Genomic DNA, 24738 nt, shown 5'->3' on the forward strand with positions numbered 1-24738 from the left:
AAAGAAAGCCCAGACAGAGATCCGAAAAGGACATCAAAGCTCGGGTGTGAGAAAACAGGACAGATGAACAAAAAACGACTCTGCCGCTCCTCCATTTATCTTGGCACCGTAATACTGGCTCTCAGTCGAAAAGCAAGACTCCCAGCCAGCACCTGCAGACGCTGCACTCCGGGGCTATCCAGCTCTGCCTCCTAAATCCTCCGCAGCCTGTCTGCGAAGGGCGTGACATTGAAAAATGGACTAAAAACCCGGGCAGAGGCTGGCCGTGAGCGGAGGTTACGCTCTGCCCATCAGCTGCCTCGACGGTTTCAGAGCTCAGCAGTTAAAAAGCCAGCACTTCCTCTGAGCAGTTTGCCAAGGATGGCAACCGAGCTTAGAAAAGGCCTCCAAAAATTAGGACAAGGAAGAAAAATGAGGAAAATTAGAAAGGGCCTCAAACGAGTTTGGTCTGTGCGTCCTGGGGGGGGTTGCATGGGAGCCTGCAGGCTGCGGGGCAGCAGCAGACCCCAACCCAGACCCTAATCCCTAAAGCCCTAAACCTTGTGAGGCCCTTTGGCTGCTGCTGTTCCCTCCCCCTGGTCACGACCTGCCCCAGTAACCACTTCCACGGCGTTCTTACCGCTTTCTGCTGGCTTTTGGGCTGCAGGTTTCAGCGGGCTGCTCGCCACGGCCTTTATCACCTTGCTCTTCACCGGCTTCGCGACGGTCTCAGCAGCAGGAACCTTTTTCATGTCCGAGTTCTTCAGCGTCTTCGGTCTCTTTGTTTCCAAGCCAGGGTCGTCGGGGGCCGAGGTTTCCTTCTGGGCGGGTTCGGACTGCGTGCTGTGCACAAATTCTGCAGACAGGACCTCTGCACCTGGGGCAAGGAAAAGGGAGGGCATTTCTTGGCGTTTGAGACGTGCTCAGATTCAAAAGCAGTAACCGCAAGATATTCAGCTGATGAATGTGGAAGGACTGCTCTAGAAGTGATCAACAGCAGCAGAATGGTCTTCATTAACTTCGTTTATGCTCCCGATCCAACGGGCTACCGATGCAAATGATCGGAAAGCGCTTATTAAAATTAGGCACCGCTTCTTCAGCTCATTAGAAACCCGTTTTCCTGACCTAGAATGGGTGATCTTCAGGGATAAGCCACTCCAATTCCTGCCTGGCACACCCGCACCCCCAGGGTATTTATCTACCTCTCCAAGAACCTCTCGCAGATCCACCAGTCACCAGGAGCGGGGCAGGGCTGATCCCGACGGCCCGTGGATCAGAGCTGCCTTCAGCCCAGCTGCTGTGCGCCCCCTGCGCATCCCCACCCGTCTCCGGAGCTGCCACCCCCACCAGCGACGTGAGGAGGTGCCAGGGGAGATCGTCGGGTGTGACACCAGCTCTGTGCAGGTGGCTCCAAGGTCGGGATTCACCTCAACCCGCTGGGAGCACCTCTGAGGACCAGGTGGAGACCGGGGCTGGCTCAAAAGGACGGGATCGCCTGCCCTCCGCAGGGAGAAGGGAGCTTTCCGAGGACAATTTCTCCCCCCGGGACACCTTGCGCGAACAGCTCAGGCCAGACAGCAGCTCCCACCAGAGCAAGTCGGGTGGGATCAGTGTCAGTTTGATCGAGGAAACCAGCGAGAAAGCTGACCCTCAGGGATTGACAACACAACCAGCCACCCCACGTGGTCATCTAGGCCATCTGGGATGACCACGGCTTTGGCAACTGCTCCATGCCTGAAGCAGCAACCTCTCCCACGCGGAAGGGATGAAATAACTGCAGCCCAGCTGCTTCCCCTGTACCCTCAAGCAAAGGTAGAGACAGCCCTGAATTTCGGGCACTTTCACTGAAATCCCCCACCGTTGCCCTGGGTTTCTTTCCGGGCTGACCCAGAGAGCACAGGGACGTTGCTACGGATCTGTCCGGATGCTCCCTGGAGGTGTCTGCTTGCTCTGGGCAGCCGGGAGGAACACGAGGGGGGACAGCTCTTAATAAAGCCTCGGTGTCCAAGCCGGTTTACCCTGGAGAAGCAGGAGGAATCCAGTCCCACTTACCCAGCACTCACCTCTTTTCCTTCTGTGCGGAAACTCCAAATTGGCTAATTTAAGCGTGGGCTCGTTGGAGCTGGCCGTAAGCCCCGGCTTTTTAGGAAAAGAGAAGGCGATTTTCTTCTTGGTTGCTTTCCTGTCCCTGCTGCTGTCCCCCACAGAATGTATTTGCATCTTGAGGGGTGACCATTTCTTCCCGGTGCTGGTCACGGCGGTTTGGCCGGATTTCCTCTTGTTCTGCTGCATCCAGAGCTCGCTGGCTGAGCTCACGTCTTTTGGGGGGCCTTCACCACTCCAGTCCAGCCCCAGAACGGTGGCCTTTGGCTTTTCACCTTCGAGTTTGACTTCTGCCGGTACGTCAGGAGGAATAGGGTCCGGCGGCAGAGCTAAAGGGCAGGCCGCTTCACGAGCGGGCTCCGAGCTGCAGCAAAGAGACTGAACAGCACCCGCCAAACATCCTAAGGCAGCCGACATTTCCAGAGTGTAGCTGCTGGGATCGGAGAGATAATGCTGCAGCTGGGAGAAAGACTGCTCCGAGGGCTTTTTAGAGGATTTAGTACATTCATCCTCGGCTGGTGGCAGCTGAGAAGGACAGGGAACGGCGTCGCTTTGGCCCGAGGTGTGCTGGGCGTTTTGCTCAAGCTTTGCGTACTCCTGGAAGTGCTGTTTGATACGCACGTCGGCACTGAGCGCGTCCCCCCGTGGAGAAGCGGTGGCTTTCTGTAAGGCATAGCGAAGTCCGGGCAAAACCGAGGCTATTTTTAAGGAGACGTCACTACCTTCCCTTTCATCTTTTGGGTCGCGCTCTTCAGCTGAGAAAGGAAAAGAAAATAATTTTACTCGTATTAAAAAAGGATTAAATTCCCCGAATCGCCTCACCAGTAGATGCTAAGAGAGCATGAAAGGTCTGAAAGGGGCCCCAGAGCCAACTTACAAAAAGCCAGCCCCGGGGGCAACGTCCTGGTTTGAGAGATGATTGTGACCGTTGAAGGTAAAAAAGAATTGCAGGTGGGAGTCAGAAAGGAATTAAAGGAAGATGAAAGACTCCTGTTGTGTCTGCTAGCCCCACTGTGAGATCCCTACCTGCTGCCAGCGTGGGTGGACCCAGCGCACACGAAGCCGCAGAGTTTGTGCTCTGGAGCGGGATGGGGAAAGGCAAGGAGCGAACGCCCGGGTGATTTTATAAAGCTGGAGGCCTGGTCCTACTGAAAGGAGCCGGGTATCACGAATTCCAGCAGGAGCAACGTCCTGCCATGTGCGGTGTGTGGCGTCACCCCAAGCTGTGGGTTTAGCTCTCACCGGGATCGCCACGAACGAGCCCCCAAGGCTCGAAGGAACCCAGCCTCGCAGATGGCACGGTGGGAATCGGGTCTGCTTGGCACGATGATTTCACAGAACCACCGAATTTTAGGGATCGGAAGGGACCTTGAAAGACGCGTGGTTTCCTTCGGCTGTCGGCCCTGCTGCTGCCTGGTGCTGGCACTGCTGCTCCTCGTTACCGGCAAGCCGTCCCTGCGAGCCTGCCTCCTCCGCTGGCTCGGGAACGCTGCGGCACGTCGGCACAGCGGGCTCGTTGTCCCTGCCCTACATTCCTGCCGGCGGCTGTCTGGACAGGAAGAAAAACGCCTTCCGAGGCTGCTCCTTTCACAATGGGAAACATTATTGAGGATCCGAGTCTGAGCCCGGTGACTTCAAACGCGTCCGTACTTCGCCTCCTTTTCTCTTTGCGTCCCCCTGCTGTCTTCAGTCACCGTCTCCTTCTGTCCCCCAGACCCTCACATATTTATCTTCACAGAAAGGAGAAGCCACAAAGCAGAATTGTTTATAATCCCAGCAAGAAGAGCGCTCGGTCCCAGACGAGAGTCATGGCTGGCTGGGGTTACGCCACTCGCGGAGGAAGAAACGGGACAGCACGTGCAGGAGTGCTGCTGGCACCGGAGGGAAAACATCTGGAAGCCATCAACGCTCAGACCGTGTCACGTAACAACACGGAGCATTTGCTCGACATTATCCTCTCCCCCTGCCTCTTCCCTTCACTGCCAGCTGCTTCCCTGGCTGCCCACACTTTGCCTCCTCTTTGGCATCAACGTGAGCCCCGGGCAACGTCTGCCACAGCCCCTGACCTTCCTAGCAAGCAGCCACTTGTGCCCTCTCTGCTTCAGGATGCTCCTGTTTAACTAAACCCCCCTGCTGTGGAGGGTATTTTCTCCTGGTCAGCAAGATCTCGATATCCAAGTGGTCAGTTCCCATTTCCAGTCTGATCCCCACGTGTTTTCCCCCTTCGCCTCACCGAACTTTATGCCCTCGCTTTAGGCATCGCAGCAAAAACCTCCCGATCCCAGGTCTGTCCTGGCAGTTTGGATTTCCAGACCGCCTCTGGATATGCCTGTCTCTCTCCTACGCCTAAAAAAAGAAAAGAGAAACGCTGCCAGGCTGACACAGCCACCAGCAGCATGTCCTCAAAGTCTGATTGAATTCAGGCCTCAGAGACATTTGCGGCTCACACTGCCAAGTTACCATCACGGCTTCACAAGACTTAGAAGCCCGCTTCGTGTGCGGATCCCGAAGGAGAAAGTTTATAGCAGGAGGTTAAACCCCAAAAAGGACAAAGCAATCCACGTTCTGAAGTGCTGGCAGGTTCTCTTGACGTTTCTGCTGATTTTTTATCTTCCGGGGGAGGGGAGATGCGAATGTCCTGTCCAGCTCCACTGGCAACGCCAGGCATCGCACACGCGGGCGGACTGAAATACCAGGGTGTGCTGGCGTGAGCGCTCTCTTGGCTTGTCCCTGGGATGACTCAACAAAAAGCAAGCCAGAAGTTACCCGGAGCAAAAGGCCCCTGTTTATATCCTGCTTGGGGATCTGCAAGGCCAGAAGTATTTCTGTTGAAGAGCGGGAAGTGAGAGGTGCACGGATGAAGCCATCCGGGGCAGCTGGGCAGTAACTTTCTTTCTGTCCGCGAGAGGAAACGGTAGAGCGAATATTTCCACGTGGTGCAGCATAAAACCAAAAGATCCAGAGAAAATGCAAATGCCACGGATGCTGAAACTCATTCTTATTTGGAGACCTGCGTTTGAGGTCAGCTCGAGCTGTGCCTCAGCTCGATGGCAGCAAAGCACCGCGGCTCTGCCCGGCAGCATCTCCCTGCCTCCCTCAAACGTTCACTGCCCTGAAGGGACCAAGTCCCCTTCCCTGTCCCTCTTCCCCCTGCCAGCAGTGACCTTTCACAGAACCCGTTGCATTTATTCCAGCAGAGAAGAATTCACTTGTATTTTAGGCTTTTTTCCCCGCTGGTTTAGCGAGACACATCACCTCCACGCAGGGTCCAGCAAATGCCATGATGTTTTACCCCCTTACATGACACACGGAGGTCAGTGCAGGGAGCAGATGCTGCTGAAAACCAACCGAGAGGAAGAAAAGCAATTCTTTTTCGCTCAGATCAACCTCCTGTGAAGGGGCCAAGACGTGCAGAAGGGTCAAAACACGGTGACCTGGTTTACATCAGCTTAAAAATGCAGCATAGCTAAACAGATGGGACTCCTCTCTCCTTTTAACACCCTTTGCACTAAAGCTCTAGGTGGCGTTGAGCCGAGAAATCAGCTTCTCGAGAGGAACGTGTCTGCTAGAACCCTCAGACGAAGATCCCGCAGCCAAAACGTAGCATCTGAAGCCAGCAAAGAGAACTTCCCTACCTCTCAGGCACACTGCTCGGGACGAGGTGAACAGAAACAGGGCCAGGAGGCTGACAGGCTCCTTAGGGTCGAATCCTGTGAAGTAAAGCGAGAGGTTTTGTTTAAAAAAATACCCAAAGTGCCCGTCCTCTAAACTAGGGCAGGGTCATTTAAGTGTTGGCTTCTACGTGGCCGCGCATTACCATCGTCTCGTGCCAACGCGGAGGAGGTCAAGAGGATAAGAACTCCTTGATCTTGTAAATATTTGATGATCGCCTGTAACAAACAAACACGAGTTAGAGCAGCCTCTCCCTTCCCTCCTAAGCACACTTCACGTCACTCAGCACCACTGTCAACAAGCCCCGAGTGCCGGTGAACGCGTGCCAACAGCACCAGCTCAGCCCCGGCCGAGGACATCGCCGTGCCGCTTGAGTCACTGGGGCTTGGAACCCAAAGTCTTCCATTTAAGGCTGTTGCTCGTCTCAAAGTCCTCCCATCTGTCACTCGAAACAAAATCCACGCTTAGCCAAACCGACCGCTAGGAACAATGAACGAGCAAGGTTAATCATTTTAGTCCCTTCGGTTCAAAAGTCCCTGGGGCATCTCGGCCACGAATACTTCTCGGCAGCGCAAGGGGAGGGTTTTCCCAGAAGGGAAAGCAAAGCTGGACACAGGCGTCTGACTCCACAGCCAACAGCTCCAGCCACAAGCCCGGCTGAGCTCAGTCCACGCAGCCTGCTTATTAGCAGCATCAGCATTAATAAATATTCGAGAAAAAAAAAACATTTGCTGAGCCTAAGAGACTGCCGTGACTGTCTCGGGAGTGGATGACTGCATGTCTACAAAGATCCGTGGGCTTAGCGAGGCATTTCTTGGATTTGGGTGTTGCCTAATACCTCGGAGCTGGGCTCAGGCTGCTTTTCCTTCCATCAGGACACCCGTTTGGCTCTCTTTCTTCCGTGTAGGCATGTCTTTTAAGGGAACTTCCAGGACATGAGGAACTCTAGGGCTCCCAGCGCTCTGTGAAAGCTCGCCGATCCCATTCAGCACACGCAGACAGAGCGGAGGATTGGACCGGCGCCCAGCCCGCACGGCGACGGAGCAGCTTTGGAAAAGCTGAACGATTTCAGCGTGATACTCGCTCTTCAGAAAGAAGCTCCTTGCTTCAAATCGTCTCAAGCCGGCCGAGCAGAGCGGATAAAAGCCAAGTTGTCGCCCGGCTCAATGGAACAGCCATCATTCCCTCACCAGCGGGGCGATTTTCAGGCAGACGAGGAGGAAAGGCAAGCCACAAGTCAGCAGCTGCCTGACACAGAGCTGAGAGAAGTCACCCTCCACCCAGAGGAGTGCAGCTGGCCTCGAGCAACCCTACTCATTCCCAGGCACTCTTTCATTTTCACTTGCAAGCCAGACGCCAGGCTCGCACGGCACGGAAGGGGGAAGGGAACAGAGGGCGTTTTTCACCTGGGCTTCTGGGGGCGGCTGTCAGGGGATTCACCTATAGCCCTTCAGCTGGAGGTTGGGAAGGGAAAAGCACTCCCAAAGTGGCTGTGGCTGTGTCCTCGCTGAGATATGGGAGATGGTTTCATCCAGACTGACAGGTATCTGAAGGTAGGGAAGCTTTAGGGAAACAGTGCTCCAGCACCAAGCTCCTCACGGCCACAACTCAACCACCTCATCTTCCCCAGCTCCTCTAGAGTCCAGCTCTGCAAGGCTCGGCAGAAATGAGAAGAAAATGAGCACGGGCAAGCTCTCGTCCCTGCAGATGCTGGGAACCCTGAGCAGTGCAGCATCAGGTGAACTTCAGCGTGGATGGCTCTGTGCCACAACCAGACGCCCATTCGATGATGCACAGCGCAGGATCACCAGCACGAGAGGGGATTTTTAGCTCGTCTGTGCTATCTCCTCCTTCACTTCTGTTGTCACCGATAAAAGGCAGTCTCTCATCAACGATTTATGGTGGCCGAGCGCCTTTCTTGCAAACACTTGCTCTGGTATGATACACGCGGGCAGAAGCACGCTGGCGGGCAGCTCTCACAGCAGCAGCCCTTCCAGGCAGGCCGTGGAGTGCTGAGGGGAGGATGTGCCCAGCCAGTCTTGTGTTTTCAGCTGAGAATTTACAACCCCGAATCTACAGGAAGCGTCAGATGGGACAGAGCAGCCAGCAGCAGCAAAGCCAAACCCCAGGGACGAATCCCAGCAGCCACAAGCGCTGAGCTCCTCGGGGGCAATGCTCAGCCCCTGGAGTCAAAAGGAGACGCGAAGATTGCGCTGGGAGCAGAAAAAACCCCAGTGTGCTGGAATAAGTTGTGGAATCAGGTCGTGTTGTGCAAGCAGACCTCAGCAACAACAGATGGGAAATTCTCTGTTAAAGCAAAGATAAATCTCAACATCTTCGGAAGCCCCTGAGGCTTCAGCAGCATAGCTGCGAGGAGCCGAGTGGAGGCTATTTTTCAGCCAGGAAAAAGAGGAAGAAAGGCAGGCACGTGGCAGCTTATGTCTTTTGCTTAGTAATTATCATCCTAGTATTGCTTATATATTAATATTTACGATCCCCTTGTCCGCCACGGCATTTGCTATGAAAGACAACCCAAAAAATCAATCTCATCTGGCACAAAGACAGCCAAAGAGGTCTGCCTGCTGCAAGCCATGCTCACCCCAGCAATCAGTTCCCAGCTCGCAGGGAGCAGTCTTCGGTTACCAGAAAGACTAAACTATGTCAGAGAATAACTAAGCATGAAAATAATAATTAAAGCGGGGAAATTAATTCCATTTTGCGTTATTTCAGAATCTGTGAATAATGCTACCGAAGATTCAAAAGATCTATTTAACAGAATATTTTCCTGCCAGAACGAAACCGTTTTAAAATACTTACCAAGTCCCTTTCCTTCAGATTTTCTAATAATTGATTCATTTTATGTTGATCCTTATTGGCTATTTCCACTTCATATAGACTGAAGTAAACGCCCTGGAAGCAGACTGCAGACAAAAGAGAGGGAACTTCAGGTTGAAGTAACGTCTCTTGCATCAACTCCAAAGAAACGAGCACTCCCCTCCCAGGAAGGTGGGTGTGGTATCGATAGAAGCACTGTTTTTTTTTTTTGTTATATTTTAAAGAAAGGCAAAAAACAAACCTGTTACCAAGATTTCCTAAAACTCACATATTATGGTGAGTTTCTTCGACCCTTGGTTCATAGGAGATGTTTCCTATCTTACCTCTGCAGCTAAGGAAAGCAATTTAAGGGATGTTGCTGTGTGCTTCAACAGACACAGGGAGCCCTTCGGAGGGAAAAACCTCATTTTAACGTGCTGCTACGGAGCATCTTTATTCTGCAACGCCCAGGGCAGCTTAAAAAAGATCTCAGAGCCACCCTAGCTGCTCCTGAATCTCACAGCTTTTGCCTTTGGCTGGCAGCTGCCCCATGAGCCCAGCTGCAGGAGGTGCTGGGTCAGACCCCGAGAGGTGCAACGTCCCTCACCTCACTGGGGAATCACGTACGCAAGTCAGTTTTCCTGCACATCCTAACTGGAAATGCCCCCTGCGGGTTTTACGCTCACCTTCATTCTCAATGTAATTTCTTTTCCCAAAGGCAGCTTCTGGTAGCTTTTTCTTCAGGTCGGACAGCCCCATGACATGGTTGATGTCCAGGTTGGGAGGCCTGCAGGGAGAAAGCAGCGGAGCTCACATGCAGAAAAGGCTCTCAGGATTAAGCACAGCAAAGAGCCTGGGTAGCCCTGGCACTGTGAGCCACTCCAAACACTGATATCGGTGCCTTGCTACTGGCTGCTACCTGCTGGCTGGCCCCTGACTAATGAAGATTTTAAATACCTCCTTTTTTTTTTGGAATGTTAATCGCCTCAATGCTTTATTTGCCACCCTGCCAATCTGTAAACACAATTGGCTCACTTTATTCGCACTGCCAGGAAGCCCGCTTCTCACAAGGAGAAATAATCCCCAGCAGGAGTAATTGATTCAGAATAAACATCCCCGGACAGTTAACCTAACGATGTGGTGACAAAACGCAGCTGTTTCCAGCTGCAGCACGAAGCCTGATCTTGCGTCCTCCTCCAGCTGCTCCTGTGTGTGTGACACCACACTGCTGGCTGCCCCAAATCCCTTCCTGACACACTGACGATTCCCCCGACCGTGTATAAGGTGATTTGGCCCAGCTATTGATCAACAAAAGGATGGGGCAGGAGACACAAAATTGGCTTTCACTGGTGCATCGATACCCAGGTGCTGGAAGCCAGCCTGCCTGCTAAGGACCCGAAGGTGACCCCAAAAGGGTCAGTAAGAGCGGCTGCGATGCTGCACGCTCCAAACATTGCACAGAAAGAAGAGGAAAGGGCAACTTACAGCTGTGCTGGAATCGTGGAGCTGTACGGGGTCCTCAGGGCAATGTTGCACAAGAGCTGGCCCCGGATGGAGAGCTGCCCCCTCCACGGGCAGTAAAACGCTACAGGCAAAGGAGAGAATGGCTCAGAAAAAGCAGGAAAAAAAAGAGGAGGGCAAACAGAGAAAGGTACATTTATCAAATCCAACCGACAGGTGCCCTTACCTTTGTGGTTAGGCTCAGGTCTAAAGAAAAGGGAGAAAAAGAGAAATATTGAGCAATGGGAAGGGGAAAAACAGCCCCCACAAATAACCCAGCATTTTGGAAGGACAGCAAGCTGCTTACAGGCTCTCTCTAGCTAAGACGGGCATCTCCTTTGGCTCTCTGTACTGGCAGGTGATGACTATGTACGGGCAGATCTGCCTGGGGCGCTCCGCGGCACTGCCATCGGACACTTCATACACGTAATACTAGGGGGAGAAGGGAAACAGATGAAAATAAACAGTGGAGAACGAGCAAAGGCCCCTCAGCCAACGCTGTGCTCCCCTGCTGCCTGCAAGGAAGTTGTCTGCACGGTGCTCCCGTTACAAACCCCATACCTGGCTCTGCTCGAAGGCCTGGCAGGGGCTGGCCTTTGACGGTACGATGTTCTTGCTCACGGCGACATGACAGTCGTAGCCGGGAGAGGGGCAGGTGTAGCTGGTTGTGTAATTCTCAGGCACCGCTTTGACCTTCCCCTGTGCGAGCAAATTTAGGAATAATTTTAAAAAGAATGCACAAAAGTGTTTGCAGAAACGTTATGTTGAAGGACCCCCGAATCATCCTCTTCCCCAAAGACAAGTGTTCTTGTTTTCAGGGGGCCGTGGGTGTTTGAATCCTTCCAAACAGGAGGGGATGACTTGTGCAAGCTTGGCGTGGCAGACAAACCAGCTCTAATGAGGAGAGCCAAGAGGAGCAATGCGCTTTCACAGCCTGCTACAGAGAGCAGGAGCCAGTGGGGAAGTGAGAGAGGGGCCCCGAGCCAGCCCCATGGAGGAAGGGAGTTCCTCCTTAAGGAGGAAGTTGAACTACCTTAAGACCCCTGCCTCAAACTGTAAAAATGCGTGAAAGTTTGGGGGAAAAAAAGTGACCCTATTGGAAATTTCTGATCGCAGGGGTAGCATTTGGAAGGTTTTCTGCACCCCTGAGCCAGCAGCCGAGCCCAACCTGACGTCTTGCTTTCTAGTCCGGCACATCCCATAGCCAAAAATCCCAAAGAGCTCTTGAGAAAGTTGACTTCACGCCCTACCCCACCACACTGATGGGCACCAACGTGTCCTTAAAAGCTGCCTGCGACGTACACTGATTTCAGAAAACCATTCTGCATAAAAAGTTGTGTTTTACCTTAATTAGCTTGCAGATGACAATATAGCCTGATTTTCCGTGGTACCAGGGTCTCGGAAGAAGACAGTCCGCGTACTTGGAAATATACACCCCTGTGAAACCAAAGCAATGCAAGATAGCATGAACGGTCTGTCGAGTAATGCCGAGCGCTGAAAAACCTGTGAAGAGGAAGCTCCTGTGAAGGGGATTCTCTGAAGAGCCAGCGCTGCAAACCTTTATGGCCTTTGCTGCCATAAAAAGGGTGAAACTCTTTTTGACTCTCTTCCTGTTTTGCCTGCTGGTGTGGAAGAGCATTTTACGTTTCAGGGTCAGCTCTAGGAAAGGAGCGAGCCGTTCACTCGGGTTTCTTTTGGGACAAGAGCCCAGCTAGTTTCAGTTTTGTCTCCAACACATGACAGTGCATGGAAATATACCAAGCAAGGGCTTGTGTCTCCTAGGAAGATGTGACAAAGAGCTTCCAGGTCTGGTTGGAAGCGGGGCAGGCCCTCTGCTCAGTTTGGAGTCGTGCAACAGCGATATGGATGTTTGGATGTGGGGAGCACGAGCTGCAGAGATGCTTGAGCAGGCCCACAGCACGACACAGCCACCCCTTTTTATGGCCCTTCAGTGTCCCAGCTGCCAAACCTTTTACATTAAACTTTACATTTTACATTGTTCAACAAGGCCAAGTGCTGGGTCCTGCACCTGGGGGACAACAACCCCAAGCAGAGCTACAGGCTGGGAGATGAGGGGTTGGAAAGGTGCCTGGCAGAGAAGGACCTGGGAGTGTTGGTTGACAGTCGGCTGAATATGAGCCAGCAGTGTGCTCAGGCGGCCAAGAAGGCCAGCAGCATCCTGGCTTGGATAAGAAGCAGCGTGGCCAGCAGGGCCAGGGAAGTGATTGTCCCCCTGTACTCGGCTCTGGTGAGGCCGTACCTCGAGTACTGTGTTCAGTTTTGGGCCCCTCGCTACAAGAAGGACGTGGAGGTGCTCGAGCGAGTCCAGAGAAGGGCTACGAAGCTGGTGAGGGGTCTGGAGAACAAGGCTTACGAGGAGCGGCTGAGGGAGCTGGGACTGTTCAGCCTGGAGAAGAGGAGGCTCAGGGGCGACCTTATTGCGCTCCCCAGGTCCCTGAAGGGAGGCTGTAGCGAGGTGGGGGTTGGTCTGTTCTCCCACGGGCCTGGGGACAGGACGAGGGGGAATGGGCTCAAGTTGCGCCAGGGGAGGTTTAGGTTGGATATGAGGAAGAACTTCTTTCCTGAACGGGTTGTTGGGCACTGGAACAGGCTGCTCAGGGAAGGGGTTGAGTCCCCATCCCTGGAGGTCTTTAAAAGATGTTTAGATGTATAGCTTAGGGATATGGTTTAGTGGAGGACTTGTTAGCGTTAGGTCAGGGGTTGGACTCGGTGATCTTGGAGGCCTCTTCCAACCTAGACAATTCTGTGTGATTCTGTGTAAAACAAGGCCCATTCTGACATGACCTACTACCATCCCTTCTATGTGCCCGTGGCATATCACGTGTGGATTTACTGTGGGACGGAAGGGTCGGTCCTTCAATCCTGCTCTGGTTTTGCAGACAAGATGGGTATTGAAGTACACTGGGGGAATATGGGGACTGCACATAGGAGGGCTACAAAGAGACGTGCCATAATATTCATCTCAGTCCCTCAGGGCTACAATACACACACGGGTCAATAACCAGCTCCAGTCTTGCTTGGTTTTGCGTTCAGGGCTATCAAGCATTCAATAATTAGGTGTCTCAGCTGGCGAAGACTCCCAGGACAAGCACTGGGAGACAGATGCTGCGCTTCTGGCAGGGTTTCTTTGGGCACTGCATGTTTTGAGAACTCAGGCCTTTGGGCAAAGAACACGCATGGGCTGTGAAGGGCTTTGGCCCACCCTGATCTGCTCTGGTTATTAATGGGACTGCTGGCAAAAGCTCTGCACATCGCTTCTGAAGAGCAAACCGGCGTGCAGAGCTGCCAAAAAGTCACTTTGGTGACAAAGGTGGTTATTAATAAAGGAAAGAAAGCCTGAAATGGAGAGGAGAAGAGACAATACGTTTGCTGGGGAAGATCCTCGTCTGGTTGAGGGGACAGAAGGAAAAGACTGCTCCTTCCTCGATCCAAACAAATGCAATTTCTCCGGTAAGAAACACGGGGAGCTCTGTGGGTCTTTGCAGTAAATAGCAAGGCAGTACCGGGAGTTTTATCTGGGCTTTTGGGGTGGTTTTCAAAGATTTTGTCTCCAGAGCAGTGAACTGAATGGAAATCTTACCTTTCGCTGGATCACCAAGAATGGAAATGGAGCTGCTGTTAACTCGGAGGCCTGTCTGACACACTTCTTTGGCCTTCAAAAGAAGAAACAGCCTCCTTTACGGTCTATTTTCAAAAGGTAAGGGGCGCAGCTACCAAATTCTGCAGTACAGCAGTCAGCAGAACACTTGCAGTGGGCACTTAACGTGCTGCAAGTCAGTTACAAATCACTGCCGACCCAAAGCACGTGCAGTATAAACACTCCTAAACGCAACAACCACCGAAACCAACAGGAAGAAAATGTGTCACTTTGGGTGCTAAATGCTGAGTATTCATACCAAGGACTGCTCTGACAACCTCCATGGAAACGGAAGCTTTTTCTACATGTGTGGGGCAAGGAAAAAGCTTCAGAAAACCTGGAGAAAACCCAGCGTCTCCAGAAAGCGGTGCAAGCATACGGCTGGACTTTGCACTTTCTTTATGTGCACAGGAAACGCGTTGAAAGATAACCACAATGGGGTTGGCATCAACGGCAAGGACACTTCCTACTCCGTGCTCACCCACGCGTGGGCACAATCGCTGCCCTGGGAGTGCCTCACGCGCTGTGGTTTAATCCTCTTCCAAAGCAGATTCATTAAAGCAGGTAAAGACCAAATGTACACTGACCAGAGTGACAACAAGAGCAGCCAATTTGAACTGAACATAAGTGAGAAATAAAAGCAAATTGGTCAAACTGTACTCAGCAACATGGAGCGCTCATCTAATATCTGCCTCCTAAAGCCAAGTGTTCAGACTAGATTATCGAGCTAGACTCCTCCTCTGAACAACAGAGGGAGGAATCTCCAGGCAGCAAATTAGCTCGAGGATTTTAGGTGCCTACCTTAGCTGAGGTCTCGAGCTCCCTCTTTCCTGTACGAGGAGCCCGGTCATTTGGCACAGACAGTGCTGAATTCCAAACAGTTCAAGCAGGACGGTTCTTTCTCCCCAATGTTGACTGAATGTTGTTTATTTTGATACATCTTAATCCAAACTGAACAGAACTAAACCACTCATCCTGAATCAAACCATCCCTGCAGGGATCTACCACGGCATCACTGAAGAAGGTTAAAAGTGAATACCCCCTGGACTCCCTGAGCATCCTTGCGTAGGCAAACACAAAATCAAAAGCATCCTTGTGAAAAACGGGCAAGAAAACTATTTCCAATAACTGTAAGACTCTGTCCCCATGTAGATAGGGAAACCAAGGGAACCTGTCCAAAACCACCCGATCAACTCCTGCCTTCTGTCACAGGAATGTTTTTCTCTTCTAATTGTGTGTGGAAGGTTTCACCTGCCCGTACTTGACCGTAAATCCACTGGAACAAAGGAAGAGTCCTTACAGCTCCCTGCAGAGGGCAAAGGAGACCTCCAACAGCAATCAGCTGGAGAGCCTGAAAACAGGATCCATCACTAAACCTCCTGGGTGCTGCTTTCCGAACCTGCTTTGGAGTATTCGTGCAGCAGTCACTGTGCAGGTAACCAGGGTGTGAAAAGCCAGGACGCTCTGTCAGCAGAGCTGCTGGGCTCTTGTGGGAAGGAGCGCATGCGCAGGCACTTGGCAAGGACCTTCTAAGCTGAGTAAATGTTTTAGGTTACCTCTTCTTCGTTGTCAAACAGGAGAAATGCGAAGGTCTCCTCCAGCTCCTCCTGGCTGTATCCGGCGGCTTCCTTTGCTTGGACAAAAGCTTTGAGCTACGGAAGACACAACGACACCTCGTTCTAGCCCATTCGTGCCAGATCCCAGTGACCGAGCGGTACAGAGAACGGGGGCTGTCAGGACAGCATGCCTCACGGACCTCCAGCTGCGTGGGCATCCCCTTCCCCAGGCACACGCCCACCCCATATCCCACAAGAACCCCAATCCGTACAGCTCTCTGACTATTTTGTCCCCAGAAGAGCATTTAATATCCTCCAAGGGACAGCAGGCACATCCAGCCCCGCAGCGTCCCGCTCTGGCACAAAAGTGACCGTGGCTGTGCGCATCCCGAGGAAATCCAGCCTTATTTCTCCTTGCCCCTCTCACCAGGCTGCTGGGGAGCTTGTTTCCCCGAGCAGCACGTGGGCTGGTCAAGCATCGCGTTTAGTGGCCACCTGCAGCCGTCAGAGGACAAATCAACCATGGATGCCTACGCGAGGGGAGATGCTTGGAGATGTTTCTCTCCACTGACCGGGGAAGCCTGAGTTATTTGATTAGAGAGCAGAAGCTATCAGGCAGCTACAGCTCGGAGGGTTTGGCTCCTGCCAGCTTACACATTTCTCACATTTCTTTTGTCTGACGATTAAAGCAGCACGCGTTCCCAGTGCTGGCGACAAGCAGAGAGCCGTGTCCGTGATGTTTCGGGGCTTTGATAAAAGAAGTTGTGGAAGGATGTTGGGTTTTTAATGGGATTATGAGATAAGAAAACGATAGCCTCATCGCTGCTTTTGCTTATTTTGACTTTAGAACTCACAAGCAAATCAACAACTGACTTGCTTCCTGCTTCCCCAGCTTTTCAGCCAGTGAATTCCCCGGATCTAAGCAGCCAAGACCTCTAAGCTCTGTTTAATTCACGACAACAAGCTTGGGTCAGCTCCTGCCCTCAGAGGAGACAGCTCGTCTTAAATGCCAATGGCAACAAGACTGTAGGGATGAAGGCATTTCAAAGTGGTCCATAAATGACCCCAGACAGCTGGAAAAGGGATATTTGGGGTTAAACCTGGTGCCTGCAAAGGTACGAGGGCAGAAATACCGTGTGGACATCTGCCTTGCTGCAAATCACAACCACACGTGCCGTGCAGTGCCATCACAGCCCTGCTGCCAGGCATCACACCTGCATTTCAACCAGCTCCAGGAGCCCCTGCTGAGCTTTTGGCTGCGTTGGCCTTTTGTTCCTGACCAGACTGGGAAGGACAGAGAAGAAGAAAGCAGAGAAAAGGCTCCCTTCAGCCAGGAACTACCAGTGGAGCTCTACAAGGCAGGCAGGTAAGCCACATGCTACAGATGTGCCCATAAACCAGAATTTACAGCCCTACAGATGGGACCCCCCCAAAAAATGCCACCCTTTCCTGAGCTTTTGGCAACACTCTGCTCTCCCAGGGCTCTTACCTCATTCAGAAAAACAGCGTTCTCCACCAGAATTGCTTGGCTGTATTGAAACCCATCCTGAGACGCAGAATCCAAGCAGCAGCTTTGCAGCACTGAAACCGCTGTCTGCAGCAGCGAACTCGACTCTCGTGACTCCGGATGAAAACCTTGGGGAAAAAAAAGCCAAATATTAATCCTGCCCGTTCCCAGATCGGTGAGGGGCCTCAGCGGAGCCGGGTGGCAGCTGGCTGTGACTCCCAGCACGCTGATTTAACAAGCCCAGATCTCCACGGAGCCTATCTGCCAGCTCCGAGGCTCTCACTGGGACATCTCCAGCAGCTCCCCTCCAGCCACGCAGCCCCCAGGTCCTGGTCTGAAAGCAAAATTGCCCTCAGCCAGGAGGAAAAGGGGCTGCCTGCTGGCTGGCGAGCTCTTAAACGTTCTTTCTTTGCAACAGAGAAAAAGGAAATCGTTAACAACTGCCAAAGAAGCAAAACCTGCTGGCAGATTAACTTTACGACCTCTGAGCAGGGGCAGAGTTTTCTCCGGCGCTAAGAAGTTGCTTAGATTTGTGGTGAGCTCCTGCAGGCTGCGAGGGCTGACGGCTGCACACGACTGGTCCGTGGTCACGTTGGTTTCTTGGGGGTGTCGGTTTTGCTCTGACGACCTCCAGGGCTTAATGAAAGTGGTTTTCAGTGCTACAAGGGCAAGCCCTCCTGCACAGCCTCGTCACGCAGAGCTTCCCCAAAGCCCAAATCCCCCCCCCCAGGTATCTCCTCAGGAAAACATCCCCGTGAAACGCTTCCCAAGAAGACCAAGAAGACCCAAGGGACGCTTCCCAACGCTTCCCAAGGGACCAAGAAGAGATCCCGCAGCGGTCACCAAACAAAACACGCATGCAGAGGCAAACAAAGCCCCGCAGTCTTTACGCTCCTGCAGCCGCTAACATCCAAGGTCCCATTTCATCCTCCGAAGCAGAAAAGCCCACGAGTAGACCTTGCGTCCTCTTTGGGGTTTGAATCCTATATTTAAAAGGTCGGTTTTCATCTTTAAAGTGAAGATGGAAGTCTTTAAAGGGACTTTTGACCCCCGAGCTCGCATCTTTTGTGCCTCCTCGCATGCACTTCTTGAGGTCCCACCTTCAGGAGATGCCCCGGTGAGCACCAGATGGAAGTGGTACAAAAGGAGGTGAACACAACTGGGCTCTCAGGGCAGAAAAATAAAAGAGAAAGAGGTCTTGCAGACCTCTGCCAGTACTATTTCCTCTCTTTGAGCCAAACGAGGATAGGAAGGGATACGTTGGCTCGTCTTTTTCCTCGCTTGCCTCTCGTTTTGCTTTGTCCCCGACTCCCCCTTGCATCCTCTGAATCTCGAGGCAGCAATCAGCGAGTTCAGCCTCCCCCACGTAAATCGGAGCGGGGAATTGGGGCCCAGCTCTGCACAAAGGCTCGGAGCGAACACAACGCCCCTTTCTGCTTCTGCCCCCCAGCAACGCTCGTGTCCAGAGCCACGTCCCGAGCCGTGGAGCGGCGACAGCCCTGTCCTTGGCATCTTCTCCAGCCTAAACGAGCCCGGCTCCCTCGATCGCTCCTCTCAGCCCAAAAGCAGCGGGATGCAAGCGGTGCCATTTAATCCCGTGGCTCCTGCTTTGAGCTCCTCGCTCCTCGGGGCGCGGTGCTCTGCTCCTCCCGCTGACATCGCCGTGCACCGCCACGTCCTCGGCAAGTCTGGGGAAAGACCTGAGATGGGAAGAGCACGAGAAAGGCCGTGGCTGAACCCCGCTGTGCGTTTCCACGCCGAGACACCGAGCTGGCCAGGGAGCTCCCGGGGTTAAAAACCCCGTCAGGCGCAGAACGTGGAGGGCGTGAGGTGCTAAATCAGCAGAAGCATCGGGTATTCTCGCAGGGGTGAAAGCGAAAGGCTTCTTGAAAAGCCTGAGGAGCCCTGGGAAATGCAGCGCAAGCAGCAGCTTTGCAGGTTGTAAGTCAAACATTTGCTCCTCCTGTTCCCTGCGAGTTCGGCTGCTGTGTCAAAACGAACGGCCAGGAAATCCCCCCCCAAAAAAGCTGCTGCAGAAATAAATCAACGAGGTGAAACGACCACAGAGCGTGGCACCGAGTCCGGGGCTTGCTGTGACCTCCACCTTCCCTTCCAGATTTAAGAAGCTCCTCCAGATCCGTTCCCACCCCAAGGAAAACTCTTTGCCCCCAGAAACACCCACAAAACCCCGACCCGTCCGGGCTGTATCTCGTGTGGCCCTCGCCGGGTCCGTGCGCAGGCTCTGAGCGGGTGAAAATGAAAGCGTCTAAAGCAGAAGCAAAAGTGAAAGCAGCCGGCTTCCCTCCGAGCAACTTGCACGTGCCGCCACCCGGCATCCTCCGGGGACGGGGACAGCTCAGACACGTGGTAAAATGGACGGATGGATGGAGCCCAGCACGGCCAGGACCAGGCGGAGCCACGGTGGGTGTTATCCCTGCCCTGAAATCCTCGGGAAGGGGCTGGCAGCCTGTCCTGGTCATTTCCTACCCTGGCAGCACGGGAGAGGAGCGGTCACCGTTGCAGCTACTCCCGCCATAAATCGGGAGCCTCACGCCGCTGCTCCTCGCCCCGATTTTGGGCTCCTGCAGGAGCTGGATGCCGGTCAGCGGGGCCGGCCGAGGCCCAGCAGCTCACGCTTCTCCCCGACACGATCCTCGTTTGGCTCAGCCACCTTCAGGCGACCTCTGGACGGCCTCACCACGCACCACTTCCAAAGCCAGCCCAGCAGGAAAACCCACGGCTTCTGAGCCGCTTACCAGCACAGACTTGCACAGAGAACAGGGCTTGCTTTTCCTTTAGCCTTAATTTATTCTTTTGCAGGCGTTTAAGTGCTGTCAGATCTCCAAAAATCCGCCACCCGGCGCGGTCAACGCTCTCTGAACACAGCCACAGAGCTCGGGGATTCACGTAGTGCCAGGTGAGACTCCTTGGCACCATCCTCCCGTCGTTTTTGGCCCTGCTGACGTTCCACTTTCTCTTCCTTTTCCATTTCCCACCCTGATTTTGCTGCTCTCGCTCCTCGGTCGCTTCATTTTACTTGCTAACCACCCCCAGCACGCTGCAATTGCTGCGACAATTACACGAGCTGTCCCTTTTCATCCAGCGTTACAAAATACCTGCCCGAGCAGCTCTTTACCTTTCAGCCACGGCCGGCACAGCCCAGCGCTTATAACGAGCCTCGCTTCGTTAGTGCCGAAGCGCTCCCGCACAGAAGCCGCTCGGCTCTTTCTGCACGAGGCCAAAATTGGGCCAAATTACGCCAGAATAGGTGCGTTTGCAAACCGATCACCCCAGGCAGACCCCAGGGGTTGCTCCGTGCAGCACGGCAGGGCGCTCCCCGCCGTGGAGACCACGTCCAGGCTCTACGGCACGGTTAGCACGGCGCTGAAGCAGGAAACGATTTGCCTTGGCTTATTTCAGCCTCTTGGGGTTTTCCTGCATTTTAACGTGGGTTCTTCGAAGCCTTCCAGTCTCAAAATACGCCCTCCTACACCAGCCAAGCGCCTCGTTCCTGCTCCTCCTGCCATTATCGGCCTCTTTTCCAGCTTCACTGCTTCCCAGTGCCTTTTGCTTTTGCTTTCTTGCCTTTTTCCTTCCCGTTCTTTCCACCTCGTGTTTCCTAACCTCGTGTTTTTAGGGATTTGACTGAGCAGAGCTGGCTGAACCCGCCTCCTGGGAACGGAGGGGCTCCAAGAACAAGCCGCCCTTTCTGAAGGTCTCACCACAGGATGCTGCAGACGGGTTAAAAAAATCCCATCAGATCTGCCGGGGAGGGGAGGAAATAATCTATTAAATACCGATTCCAGCTCTTCCTCGGGAAGCCACCGAGGCACAAACCTTTGGCAGGCAGCATGAGCGCTCAGGAGTGCTGGATGGGAGTCTCCTCGATGTGTTTGTCCTAAATCGGCGGCTCCTGGAGTCGGGGCACCGGCTAAGACAGATGGGGGGGCTCAGCTGGGATATCCCAGTGAATCAGCACGAGGTTTTGCCCCTGATCCAGGCGATGGATGTGTGCTGCCACATCAGCACGGCCACAGTAGGACGCACCTCGTACTCCACGCGGCGCTTTCGTGGGCAAGACCAGCAGCTTATCGGGGCGATTATCCTGCAGCTGCTGCAGGAATCACTGTGACAATCACAAAGCCCCTCTCTGCAGTGGATGTCTCCTCGTGCCCACGCAAAGAGAGCCACGGGCTCGCGAGGAAGTTCAAGAGCCTCCTAACCGTGAAGTTTTCCCCCAGAAACGCTCGGTTTGAGCATTCAAATTGCCGCGGCAAGGGGAAGTTTTGGGGTGGCACGGCTCTCTGGGTTGTATCTGAAATCACCTCTAGGATCAGGTAGTGCAGACACCTGGGCTGCAAGAGCATTTCAAAGGCTTTTCATCTCAGTATGGGAGACTGACGACATTTATTTAGATCACCTCTTAGGACTCGGGCTATGCAGGGTGCTGAGGCAGCCTCTCGGGAGAGCTACCCCTCTGCCCAAGAGGATCAGCGGCCTTTCCAGAGTCAGCTCCACGCAAAGTTTTTCCCCTGGAGGGTGATGCAGCCTTAGGACAGGTCACAGAGAGGTGGGGGGCCCCATCCTTGGCTGGGCAAAGCCACAGCCGCCCCAGTCTGGTGTTGGTGACGATCTACCCAGAGCCAGAGTCCTGCTCCAGAGAAAGCTTTCTTTGATTTTAACATTGCTTCGATTTTATAGCCTCCCTCCCGTTACCTTCAGCCGCTGACGTAACTGAGGATGTGGTTCTTACGGGTTTTCTCTCGTTAATACATCACGCCGGCAGCTGTGGCTGCCTTTCATCTCAGCAGATGCTCCTCCAAGGCCTCTCCTGCTGCAGCTCCCCTCTTCCGTCACCTTCTAACGCGTTGCCAACTGTCGTGGATTCATTCAGCTGCAGGTGTCTGCACTGACTTTCCAGTCGGGGAAAGAATTTTAAAAAGCGTTTGCGGTTGGAAAAGCGGGCTTATTGTTACCCTGCCTGAAAAAAATTGCAGCTACACCCCTCCACACTGCCTGTCACTTACTTCTTCTTGCCTTTGAGCGAGCCTGAGAACCTCCAAAGCAGGGCCAGAACCTTCCTTTGGCTTGCGGCTTCTGCTCTCACCGTGGATGCTCTGCTTTTAGAGCCGACTTTCTTTCTTGTTCCGCTCGATTTGGCAACAAACCTCTACCCACCCTTTGGTTACGGAAATTACCACGACGCACTTCCAGTTTCAAGTACAAAACAGAACTGAAGCCAAACGCTAAAATCTACCCCACGTGCATGCCGGCTTCAGACATCCACCAGCGCTTTCGGGTAGCAATTTCACCCCCAGAAAGAACAAAAAGCCAAAGAGTGCCAGGACTGCATCTACCCAGAAGGACGAGCATTTCACTTTCTCGTCTCCAAGTGATTTTAACCAGTAACTAGCCGTGCTCTAGCCGACACCGAAGTGACCAACGTGCGTATTTCGTGTAAATAAAACTGGCCCGATTCCACCCAAACTGTAATTCCACCTGCAATTTTCTTGCTGGCTACCCGATCTTCACAAGCGCTTGCCCCAGCGCTCCTTGTCCTCCCCTGCTGGTAAAGCCAAGGCTGAGTAATGAAGAAAATCAGCAACCTGCCGTAGAAAATTAAGTCAAGGAGGTCGCTTCTAATCCAGATCGGTTCAGCATCTGCCAACGCAGCTCGGAGTCTGGCAGGACACAGACAGGGGGTGTCGGGGGGGCGGCAGTATTTGGGAACGGGGAACGCTGAAGCTAGCCCTGCTACTGCAGAAAACACCAGGTTTAACAGGAACACTAAAAATAGACCTAACCAGTATGTAAAACCAGTTTCAGTGCCACGTAACGCCATCTCCAGTCCTGGGCAAGCACCTACTTTTCTTCTTATCAAAGGAGATAGGGAATTCTCTGACCGAACATTGTTTTAAGTTGGAAAAGAGCAGTTTCTGTGAAGCCAGTCATTTTCTTGACAGCATGCTGTATCTAACCCGGTCAGGTGCAATCCCCGGGCACAGCCATAGGACATCCTGGACAGCAGAAGACCCGTGCTTGTCACCCCCTTCGTTAATGTACGCACCGTAACGAGATCCACCGAGCAACGCTGAGAAACGTCCACTCCGAAACAAGCAGAGATCAAACCCCTGGGGTAAAACCACCGGGTTAACGTCTGACCTGAGTCCTGCAGAGCTGAGCTTTACCCGTCTCCTGCATCTACCACGAGTGCCAAGCCCCTGGGCTGCTGACTATTCTGCACCACACAGGCTTTCTTGCATAAAAAAAAAACAACAAAAACATTGTTTCCACGCAGAAAAGAACATGTTTTACAACTACTTTTGTGTCATTCATGCTCCTGCCTGCTCCGTCTACCCAGATTAACCCCAGTCAAGGAGTGCACCTGTGGGACAACTTGGGGGGGGGGATGATCCTGAGGCAGAATTGTGCAAAACCAGTGTAGAAACACCGTTTCCACCCCAAAAGGCTGCTTCACGGCCCGGCAGGGCAGCAGGACCGCTCCAAAGGGGAAACGGAGAGGCCTGCCAGCCTTCACCCTGCACGTTATGTCGCAGGGAAGGGGCCGTATGCCACGACCCGTTTGTATTCCCACCTCCTGCTGCTGAAGGGCACCTGCAGGGACAAAACCCAGCTCCCAAGGACGGCCCCCAGGGAGCGTGAGGTGCAAAACCCAGAAGCGCCCGCAGCTTTTCCCAACCATTTCCACCCCACGGCTGCAAGCGGGAGGCGGGACAGCCCCTCGCTTCCCCGAGAAGCCAAGGTGACATAAAAAAAAAGGCTTTTTTTTTTTTTTTTTTTTTTTTAATGGGTTTGAAGGCCTGCTGGAAGCTTGGGGCTGGCGTCCTGAGGGCCGAGCAGGTGCCTCCATCCCTCCTCCCCCGGGGGCTGCTGCGGAGGGACCCCAAAAAGGTCCCTGGAGGGGGGCGTTAAGGGACCCCGCTCCCTGGAAGGGGGTCTTAGGGGGGTAAACACGGCTGGGTTTACCCTTCCCGGTGGAAGGGATGGGGGCCGGTCCCCGCTCACCCGTGGCCGGCCCTCCGGCCGCCTCCTGCCGCCTCTCGCCCATAGCAGCCGGGGCTCGCCCCTCTCCTCGCCGCTCCGCTCCGGCCCTGGCCGCTCCTCCGTTCCTCGCCGCCGCCGCCACCACCACCGCCGCCGCCGCCGCCGCCGCCCGCCCGGCCCGAGGACGGAGCCGTGCCGAGGGCCGGGCGGGCCGGCGGGCTCAGGCGGTGCGGGGCGGCATGCGGGGCGGGCGGGCAGCGGGCAGCCGCCATCCGCCGGCCCCAGGAAGGGGAAGGGAGGAAGGAGCCGGCCGAGGGCGGGCCGAGGGCGGGCGGGCGGCGAAGTTGTGGGGAGGGGAAGGGAGGAGGGAAAAGGGGGGGGGGGGGGGGGAGAAAAAACAAAGAGAAAACTGAACCGGAAAGACAGCGCGGCCGCGCCCGCCGCTTTCCTCTTCCCGCGGGTCACCGCCGGACCGAGCCGGGCACGGCTCGGCCGAGGGGATGCGGGTGCTGGGCGGGCTTTGGCTCAGCCATCCGTCAGCCCCTTCCTCGAGCCGCTTGGTGGCTTCACTCGGTGCCTTCCCTCAAGCCCTCCCGGCAGTTTTCTCTGAGCCCCCTGGTGCCTTCGCTTAGTCCCCCCTCAGCCCCCTTGGTGCCTTCCCTCAGCCCCCTTGGTGCCTTCCCTCAGCCCCCTTGGTGCCTTCCCTCAGCCCCCTTGGTGCCATCTTTTAGCAGCCTTCCCTCAGGTCCTTCCTTCAGCCCCCCGCAGCCTTCGCGGGGCTCTTTATGCCCCCCCCTCCCCCCCCCCCCCCCTTCAGTCCCCTTCCATCAGCCCCTTCCCTCATCCCTTCAGCACCTTTCTTCAGCCCCTTCCCTCAGCCCCTTCTCTCACCCCCTGTGGTGCCTTCCCTCAGTCCCTTCCCGCAGCCCCTTCCCTCATCCCTT

The 24738-nt window shown here is 54.1% G+C and overlaps 1 protein-coding gene across 1 annotated transcript in view; it reads right to left on the reverse strand.

Moving 5' to 3' along the window:
• The window catches only part of TASOR2 (transcription activation suppressor family member 2), a 29617-nt gene extending 11133 nt beyond the window's left edge, over positions 1–18484 (reverse strand). The window contains exons 1-15 of the mRNA XM_035340505.1: positions 18289–18484; positions 16772–16917; positions 15283–15378; positions 13670–13742; positions 11414–11505; positions 10630–10767; positions 10376–10500; positions 10256–10275; positions 10054–10156; positions 9255–9355; positions 8572–8675; positions 5900–5972; positions 5718–5792; positions 2043–2837; positions 620–856 (exon numbers count right to left, since the gene is read on the reverse strand). Coding sequence (XP_035196396.1) covers positions 620–856; positions 2043–2837; positions 5718–5792; positions 5900–5972; positions 8572–8675; positions 9255–9355; positions 10054–10156; positions 10256–10275; positions 10376–10500; positions 10630–10767; positions 11414–11505; positions 13670–13742; positions 15283–15378; positions 16772–16917; positions 18289–18301 — 2191 coding nt within the window. The 5' untranslated portion in view covers positions 18302–18484. The remainder of the gene's footprint in view (positions 1–619; positions 857–2042; positions 2838–5717; positions 5793–5899; positions 5973–8571; positions 8676–9254; positions 9356–10053; positions 10157–10255; positions 10276–10375; positions 10501–10629; positions 10768–11413; positions 11506–13669; positions 13743–15282; positions 15379–16771; positions 16918–18288) is intronic.
• Positions 18485–24738: the final 6254 nt, after the last annotated feature.

Source organism: Oxyura jamaicensis, chromosome 1 (assembly GCF_011077185.1).
Source record: "Oxyura jamaicensis isolate SHBP4307 breed ruddy duck chromosome 1, BPBGC_Ojam_1.0, whole genome shotgun sequence".
NCBI classification, from domain to species: Eukaryota; Metazoa; Chordata; class Aves; order Anseriformes; family Anatidae; genus Oxyura; species Oxyura jamaicensis.